The 8,998-nt window shown below is 44.2% G+C and overlaps 2 protein-coding genes across 2 annotated transcripts; one reads left to right on the forward strand and one right to left on the reverse strand.

Annotated features, from left to right (window-relative positions):
* Positions 1 to 3,867: 3,867 nt before the first annotated feature.
* On the reverse strand, positions 3,868 to 6,376 carry LOC135707014 (poly(ADP-ribose) glycohydrolase-like). The gene is made up of 4 exons (XM_065228732.1): positions 6,311 to 6,376; positions 6,201 to 6,244; positions 4,648 to 6,141; positions 3,868 to 4,585 (listed from the first exon to the last, which is right to left on the reverse strand). The coding sequence occupies exons 2-4, from the start codon at positions 6,232 to 6,234 to the stop codon at positions 3,936 to 3,938; spliced, it is 2,178 nt and encodes a 725-aa protein (XP_065084804.1). The 5' UTR covers positions 6,235 to 6,244; positions 6,311 to 6,376; the 3' UTR covers positions 3,868 to 3,935.
* A 1,367-nt stretch (positions 6,377 to 7,743) lies between these two features.
* On the forward strand, positions 7,744 to 8,998 carry LOC135707015 (zinc finger and SCAN domain containing protein 4F). Its single transcript, XM_065228733.1, has 2 exons — positions 7,744 to 8,020; positions 8,083 to 8,998. Exons 1-2 carry the CDS (start codon positions 7,841 to 7,843, stop codon positions 8,992 to 8,994), a joined length of 1,092 nt encoding a protein of 363 aa, XP_065084805.1. The 5' UTR covers positions 7,744 to 7,840; the 3' UTR covers positions 8,995 to 8,998.

Genomic DNA, 8,998 nt, shown 5'->3' on the forward strand with positions numbered 1-8,998 from the left:
CTCATTATGGTTTTCACAGGAAGATAAACCATTTTCAATGTGGTAACCTTATGGTTGTGATTTATGCGGGAAGCTTCCAAGAAAATTCTATTACAGTGAACCACATTATTTTAATGGATTTCTTCGCCAGTTAGTCGTCTGTCACTTCGTTTGTGGTAAAACTAAGGAGCGTGTTTCTCCTTTGAGTGACGACTACTGACTAACGTTTATTTGTTCTTGATGTGATACATAGCAAAGTGTGTGAGTGTGCGTGTATGGGTGTTGTGTGATTGATACATAGATGTTTGGATTATGCACTGGGTGAAAATGTACTGCTGGAATCGGCATCGGTGTTACACGGTTGTGCAAACCGACAGTCCCAACAAGCGAAAGGAATTAAAAAAGACTAAACTTTAAAATACAATGCAGCATCCTTTAAAAAGCGCATCACTGCTGCCAGTGTGGAGGGATCATCACCCAGCATGTCGTGATATATGTCGTATGTTAATTGGAAGCCCGTGGCGCAGGTTCTGATACTGAGGGCATACGCATAGAATGTGCTCGATTGAGGCTGGAGTTCTACAACCGACGCAAGTCCTGTGGAACGGCGTTCCACCGAAATTGTGCGAGATCTTGGTGTGACCGGTCCTCAAACGCGACGCTATCTTCTGATCCCGCTGGTTCAACTGTTCTGTCCATTTCCTCGTCGTCCCTTTGATCCTTCTGATGAAGAGGGAGTGGTTTTGGGCCCACTTTGCGTCCCAAGCTTCCCGTAATTTGCTCACGATCCAGCACTTGACATCGTGTAACGGTACTTCGTTAGTATAGCGGGGGGCAGATGGTCCTGCCCCAGCCAGAAAGTCAGCTTCAGAGTTGCCTGGTATTCCGCAGTGTCCCGGAACCCAGCAGAATACCGTGTTTGGTGGCGCGGACTTCATCGTCGCCTGTACCCAGGGATGAGTCGGGGCCTCGGATGTCAGGGCTTGTATGACGCTGTGCGAATCCGTGAGGACCAGCAAGACTATGCTGGAAGTGGCTGGGTTCGATTCCCGGTTTGGTCTAGGAATTTTTCGGGTTGGAAAATTTCTCGAATTCCCTGGACATAGAAGTATGATTGGACTTGCCACACAATCATATCAATGCAAAAATGGTACAGGCATCGAAAGCTCTCAATTAATAACTGTGGAAGTGCATCTAGAACACTAATTTGAGAGCACGCAATAAGCTAATATGCGATATGCAATAAGCTTGAAATGCGAAGAAGAAGAAGAAGGATCGGTCGGATAGAGAGCGTTGTAACAGCGATGAAGATGGCAGCAGCTTCAGCAGAGAAGACAGAACATTGCGGCGGTAAGCTGCAGCTGGTTGGTGTGATGTTTCCGGCTGCACCTATACCGACCTCGGCCCGAGAGCGAGATCCGTCCGTGTATCGGTGAGTGTGCGTGGGGTATTTTTCTCCTAACATTTCAGCTATAGTCCTTTTCATGGCCACGGAATTGTCTCCGGCTTTGAACCTGTTCTTAATCCGGCTTTCGATTTTCGGTAATGGTGTTTGCCCTTACCACTTCGTTGGCAGCCGTGCGGAGGATTCTGTTTCCCTCGTCGAGGAGGAAGATCCCTTGATTTCCGGATGTCTTCGAGATGAAAGCAGCGGCTTTGGTTGCGATAGCTGCGGTTATACGGAAGCGGAAAGGCAGGATGCCTGCGTCGATGCATGCAGCATCAGCGGGCGTGGACGGTAGCAGGCCAGAGATTATCCGGACGTAGGTGTTGTAGACTGGTGCTAATGTAGCTAAAAGCTTATCCGTTGCGATGCAGGTCATCTCCTGCAGGATTGGCTTGTAACGTTCCCAAATCACCACGATGTGGAAAAGGGCCCCAATGCTCTGAAGGTCCATCAAGCATGTTGTATTCCTTTCCAAGTGGACCAAATACAGCTGGTCGCGGTACTTACGTGAAGCGTCATGACGATTCATCTGGAAGGTTTGGATCGGCTTGAGTCTATGTTGCTTCAATTCATCCGACAGTGTGACTGTTTCCATGTCGGGAATGCCACGCAAGATCACCTTGAGCGGCTTGGTCGTCTCAATATTGTGGGAAAATACTCCACTTTTTTCTGTTGCAACAACGCCTCGACGGCTTTGTAGTAATTCATCGCTGGAACCATCAGCTTGATGCCTTCAGTGCACAGGCGCATGGTGCATTTGAGACCTTTACACACTTAGAAATTATTACCGACTTCGGTAATTTTTACCGAACTTTCAACAGCTGGTTCCGACGCTCGTTTCACCCCGAATGGTAGTCTGCACATTAGACTGATGCAAAATTTGAAATGTTTGCTCCACAGTGTTCAAACGGTTTCAAATCGGGTCCTGATTAGCCTCCGAAAGTTTAAACTCATTTGATAAGAAACTGACTTGGCACAAACCATTTGAAGTTTATATGGAAATTACTATGGGAAAATAAAACTTTTGTTCATTGTCTTCTAGCTTTTTTACATATTGTACTGTTAACAAATTCTATTACTGTTCTTATGGGAATTTTTATCAGCTAATACTTTGCAGAAAATCGTTTTTCAGCCAAACTTCAAATGAAACAGTTATTAATTGTTTAAGAGATTGATAATCATGTGGCAAGATTAAGCAACTGTATTGTGGGCAACACTGTATTCTGCAGTGTGACATAGTAGCCATGATTTTTGTCCTCTATTCTTCTACGCGCCATAAACACCAATGTTGCCTGCTGAACAGTTGATTGAGCATAATCATAAGACATCAGTGACTTGAATCCTTAATATTTTTTGTTCCTTATATTTGATCGAAAAGTGGTCTTTTACAAAGTTGTAGCTGAGAAAATTTTAAACAGCTATCATTTTCTAAAGTAGAGTGAACGGGTGAATTTTGCGATAGATAAGAACCGAAATTATGGTTTCTCCATAGTAATTTCCATATAAACTTCAAATGGTTTGTGCCAAGTCAGTTTCTCACTAAATGAGTTCAAATTTTCTGAGGCTAATCAGGGCTCAATTTGGAACCGTTTGAGCACTGTGGAGCGAAAATTTCAAATTTTGCATCAGTCTAGTGGCCACGTATGCCACAAACATAAGACTAATTGACTTCTTCACTCAATGATTTCATCTGTGGTTTTCGGCGCGACTCCTTGTGTTTTGTCCGGTCCAACCGTTGTCGAACTATGTTGACCTGCTCCACTTCAACGTTCTTCCGTTCTTCTTCCTGTTCATACTTCAGAGCGAGCTCTCTGGCTTTTCATCTTTCTCTCAAATTCGATCCAGGGATCTTCCCGACAGACCGCTTATGAATTTGTTGGTTAGGTTGTGCTGCACATCCCCGTAGCCAATGTAATAAACACGCACGCGGGTTGATTCCTGGGATAATGATAATACTGACTTTATTCCGAGAGTAAGATGATTGATGTACAAAGGTTGACAACATTCTATTACCCGGTACTGAACATTCAACAGTACACAGTCTGGAAGACGCAGCGCCAACACCTCACCGGCCGAAACAACTCGCGACCAACGCCGAAATTAGAACCGATAGCTCCAGTACCGAAAACCAACGCGTCTAATAGCGGCCACGGCACACTTCAATCCAGCCGAATTTTCAGTTTGCATTTTATGTAATTTATGTAGGTAAAGGATACCACTCATTGTTGCAGGGTACATCCATTAGACAATGGACTTTGCACCTCGTATTCAATTTACCATTGTATGAAGGACGGAGGGACGGACCCGTAAGTAAAGGCACCCGTCAACGCCAATATGCAAAATTTCTCGCAAATTGGACAAGCTCGCGGAATCCCATCTGCGGACCAAGAATCATCCCGTGTCGAATGTGATCTCACACTAGGCGGCAGCAAAAGCCAACGTTTTAGGACATAACAGTATCCTGCGTTTATATTTTCAAAACTTGTCAACAGCAATAACCTTTCTCCCCTCACTTACCACTCTTTGAAAAATAATCCGATATCGTTCTATTTTGTTGCTTTTTCCGCACCTCCTCGGGTGGAGTCCCTTCCACAAACTCACCCGTATCCGACTCGTACTTGACCGCACCATCATCGGCCTCTACCACAGGATGATCTTCTTCCTCGATTTGGATCCTTACGGATTTGTCTTCCACGCCTTCGTCGTTGCCGTTGCCATTCTCCACCGTGGGGCAAGGGGACGTAGATGGGCAGAGCTTTTTCGCCGGACCGGGTCCAACGGAATAGTAGTTTCGATCCAATTCCGCTATGAGCGATACTCGAGAGGATTTCTTTGGCGATGGTGTTATTGCGGAGGTTGTGGTTTTCTTACCCGAATCGAGTGAAGACGAGGACGAGGAACAGGGTTGCTGTTGCGGTTCGACGTTGTCCACTAGATGAGTCATCAGATTTACCAGGTTCTCGTCGTCCAATAGATCTCGATCCGGAGTAGGGCTTTTCACTGCAGGCTCCGGAGTCTTCTCCTTTGGTTTTAAGCTTTTCAGGCTGAAGCAGGATGGTTTGCTTTTTCTGTCGTAGTAATCTTGGTAGAAGTAAGCGTAAAGTTTGCTCGGAGGCAGGCTATGCCTTCGAAAATCCCTCAGAGTTCGCCAAATTTCGCCTGAAAAGGAGGAAGTTGATTATTGCTTTAGAAAAATACGTTAGAATTGAGAAGCAACCTACAGACTTTCACTTTGTTATCGACTAAAAACGTATACATAGCGTAGATTTGATCCCTTAGCTCACTATCTCCGAAGGTGTAGTACGCCAAAGGACGATTCAGTACGCAGCAAACCATCAGTTGGAGCATTGCTTTCATGTTGGCATCACCTCCGAATGCTCCACAGCCCCAATTCCCCGTTGCGACCCCTGGAGCAGGTGTTGATAGGGGATGATAGTATCCCACGTAGGCCTTATTTAACTCCCTGAGCATCAATTCTTCCCTATACTGATGTATGCTTTGCACAAAGTGCAACGCGTCAATGGCGGTTATATAGCACTCTCTTCGACCACTAGCGTCTCGTGGTGTCTCATCCTGAAAATCCCCAGCGAAGGTAAAACTTGATGCATAACCACTGTATTCGCTAAATTGCTCCGATCCCATCATGATTAGTGCTTCCTGCGGTTTCAGTGCTTCTGTAAACAGTTTACTGACCAGCAATTCCGGATTGATGACAAAGCGAATCTCCTCCTGGACACATCCATGACCTAGCACGCCTCCACCGATATATTTATTGGCAAAGTCAACCTGCAGTAATCCTCTGCCCTGGTCCTCGATCGTTCCCTCCGAATTAATATGTATCGGAACCGTGTCCCTTCCGATAACTGCTTCACATTTGTTCCAATCCACAAACTGCTTCGGATTGATGTATCTTCTCTGAAAGGTCAACACCCCTGAGGGCATCCTCGAGCAAACACGCCGGAAGTAATTGCAAAGGCATTTGATCTTTTCCAGCACTGATTGGCCGCCAGATTGGAACAACCGATTGAAGTTGATGTCTGGGAACAGACTGTACTCGGATTTCTTCTTTTGAGTGTTCCGCCTGGGAAACGTGCACAGGAATGCATTTGCCAACAGACAAGCGACCTGTTGCTGCGTCAAGGAAATCGATTTGTTACTACCCTGTTTCAGCAGTGGAATCGCCGCCGGAATCAGTTCAGGAAGCGATAAAGCCAATCGGATCATCTTCGGCAATGTGTACTCAAAAAAACCTGCGCTTTCTTCCTCTTCTAGTTCTTCTTCGAAGAGTTTGTGCAGCGATTTGAACTTCCAACTGTTCGCATATTTCGTATTGTAGGATAGAATCGCATTTTCCAGTTCCCTGCTGCTACCAATCGGTTGCAGCAGTGCATTCTGCACCAGCTCCCACCGACTCTCAAGAGACATATTGCCATCTTCCTGTTCAACCGGATACTGACTGCGGTGTGAGCAAGGCAATCGAACGTGGTTCGCATCCCACTTGGTGTAGGCTCTCCGAGGTCTCGGCGGTTCCGTTCCGTTGGGATCTATTGGCAGGTTGTACAGAACGACGTGATCCTCGGCCGGGCGCACCTCCAAAAAGTGTCGCAACTCGTACCGACCTAACCCACGGTAAATTGTATCCATGGGAACACCGCGCCAAGCACGGTCCTCATCCGCTTCCAGAGCGGGAAAATTTGCATCGATTTTTAGGCCGTCTGGAAGGAGCACGAAGACGCTTTTAGAACATCAGTACGAGAACAGTGTATTATCTTACCACCAGAATCCATGCTTTGTTTTGTAAGCGACATAAAAACTAAACTAAAACACAAACAATCAATGATGAATAACACAATATTGTATAATAAATTTGAAGAATTATTTTACATGTAATCACAAGATAAGCGAAGGAAACTATATCACAAAAAGCGTATCAAAACAATCAAACTGTCAAACATTGGATGTAGGGGCGTACAAATATTACGTTATCCATAAAATACTATTTTTGAAAAACCCCCACCCCCTGTAACAAATTGTAACAATCGTCATAATTGAGGTCAGAGCCATCCATCCCTACCAGACAACGTAATTTTCACAACGAAAAATAAAATAATTAGGATTTTCTTGCGCCTGCGTTAAACAGTATTTTGAAACGATCAATTAATTATATGATTTGAGTAGTAGCTATACTGAAGATCCGAGAGATGTCGCCCCTTCAGTGGTAGGAAAATCATTTTTGCAGTATGGAGAATATCAGAAAATCCACGATTTGTGACTGAACATGCTTTCACAGAAGGAAACAAATAAACGAGTGTTTACCTTATCACCATAGTAATGTACTCGTGCAATTTTTGTGTATCTAAAACCAACAATCAATACGAAACTAACGATTTTAAATTGGCTCACCACTTTAGTAGCCTATTGGTCCCAAGCAAACGATTAACGTACCCTATTCTAGTTGAAATTCTATTACTACACTATGTTTGTTTTGATTCGCTATGAAAGTTTGACAGATAACATCAGGGGTGTGTGGATTCATGCAGAACATGCAGGGGTGAGTGAAATAGCTTGGGACTGCTTGGGACCGTTGTTCTGGTACTGAGTGAGCCAAAAATAATAATGATTTTCTTCGGGTCCCAGTGGTCTTACACGAAACGAAAATCAATTATTTTATTCATGTGTTTCACTTATACATTTTTGCCATTACATCAGCCTTATACATTCCATAAAACAAACCACATAGGTCCTATAAGAATGCAGAAAAGGTATGTGTGACCGCTTATACATTTCATTCAACACATGATCTTCATTAGCTTTTTGCAAGGCGTCTGCTTATTAGTTGACTTATACATTTTATGAATAATCAGCAATAGAAATTTGCCAAAAGGTATAAGGAGATTTCTATCCGTGTAGAGTTACTTCTATGGTATAAGTCAACTAATAAGCAGACGCCTTGCAAAAAGTTAATAAAGATCATGAAATGTATAAATCGTCACACATACCGTTTATGCATTCTTATAGGACGTATGTGGTTTGTCTTCTGGAATGTATAAGGCTGATGTTTTGGCAAAAATATATAAGTGAAACACATGAATAAAGTAATTGATTTTCGTTTCGTGTAACAAAATCCGAGTTTCCCCCACCCCCTTCTACGATTCGTAATATTTGATTGGCTCCGTATAGTGCTTGCAGGGATGCGGTTAACTTTCCAGTCGACAAAACTGTGTGCGGGAGTTAGAGTCGACAAAAGAATTTTGTTGTTGAACCATCTGTCAAAATTCGAATTCAATCTTTATTCTTCTTGCCTTGTCGTAGCAAAATGTTCGCACGCAATTTGTTATCGTTTTATGCCGTTAAGTTTGATTAAAAAGTGGCAAATAGCAACTACGTTTCACGATTAAAGTGTTCCATATAGTAATGGAAATTCATACCATTACTTTGGAACGATGGATGTGTCGGATTTGCCTGGAAAAAGGCACCTACAATATCTTTGACGATCAACTGGTCCATCAGCAAGGTCAACCGCGCATGGCCAGCAGCGGCTGTAGTAATTCCATCTCAATTATCGAAGCACTCAACTACTTCGGTGAGTTCAAGGTAAGGTAACAGATTTCTTTTGTGGTCCGTTTATTTTGCACAAGATGCCTCTATTTGTCCAGATTATTAAACCAGAGACAATCGATGAACCGATTATGCTCTGCAGCAGCTGTTACGCTGAACTGGCAAGGTGCGTTGAGTTTCGTCGAAAGCTGAACTATTCGGAACTTTTGCTGCATAAAGACTATGCCGCGATGCTTGATACAGATGAGGAAGTTGAAGAAGGCAAAACAGGACTGACGATGCAAATGGTGGATATTGAACCTTTCCTGGAGGAAGACGAACCAGAGTCACCCAATTCGGATCGAGGACCTCCCAAACAGACGAAAATTCACCACGCAAAGCCTCGATTTCAACTGACTAACCAGGTAAGTAACATCCTTAGGCATGTGGCGACGACGAGCAGTAGCAGCAGCAACTGCAGCACCAGCAACTCGGCAATTTCTTTTAGAGAGAAACGGAAGGAGTCCGATGATCTATCCGATTCAGGAACACCAAAGAAAATTCACCGAAGAGATTCGCAAGACAATCAACTTGAAAAGACTTTAATTGTACCAAATTATATTTTCACCCGCGAGGTGAACAACCAGCAGGAGAAAAACGTTCTGCTGGTTGAGAAAGCGACCGTATCACCCGAAGCGGGAAGTTTCCCGTGCGAAAGCGATCTCGATCGCTCGGACACGGACGAAATATTCTACTGCAAGCACTGCCCGAAAGCTTTCTCCACACGATACCACCTGGTCATCCACACCAAAAATGTTCACCTTTGCCAGTACTGCCTGAGGTACTTCGACACCATTCTTGCCAGGAATAAGCACGTCCGAGAGGAACACAAATCGTTCCGGTGTTCACTTTGTAGCTTTCAGTCGCGGTATGCGACCAATCTTAGAGCACACTTGCGGAAAATGCATTCCGTTGCACTGCCAGCTCACGTTTCTATCCTGCAGCCGCAGGACGTTGCAGGAAATAAATGATGAA

This window comes from Ochlerotatus camptorhynchus, unplaced genomic scaffold, assembly GCF_037179485.1.
Source record: "Ochlerotatus camptorhynchus isolate MF236.1 unplaced genomic scaffold, CSIRO-AGI_Acam_v1.1 ptg000300l, whole genome shotgun sequence".
In the NCBI taxonomy this organism is placed as follows: Eukaryota; Metazoa; Arthropoda; class Insecta; order Diptera; family Culicidae; genus Ochlerotatus; species Ochlerotatus camptorhynchus.

Bases quoted from the DNA above. Each gene is read 5' to 3' on its own strand.
- LOC135707014 (XM_065228732.1), bottom strand. From the start codon at position 6,234: ATGTCGCTTACAAAACAAAGCATGGATTCTGGTG. The intron at 6,142-6,200 runs GTAAGATAATAC...TGCTCCTTCCAG, and splicing joins ACAAAGCATGGATTCTGGTG to ACGGCCTAAAAATCGATGCA. The intron at 4,586-4,647 runs GTAGGTTGCTTC...CCTCCTTTTCAG, and splicing joins CGATAACAAAGTGAAAGTCT to GCGAAATTTGGCGAACTCTG.
- LOC135707015 (XM_065228733.1), top strand. From the start codon at position 7,841: ATGGAAATTCATACCATTACTTTGGAACGATGGATGTGTCGGATTTGC. The intron at 8,021-8,082 runs GTAAGGTAACAG...CTATTTGTCCAG, and splicing joins ACTACTTCGGTGAGTTCAAG to ATTATTAAACCAGAGACAAT.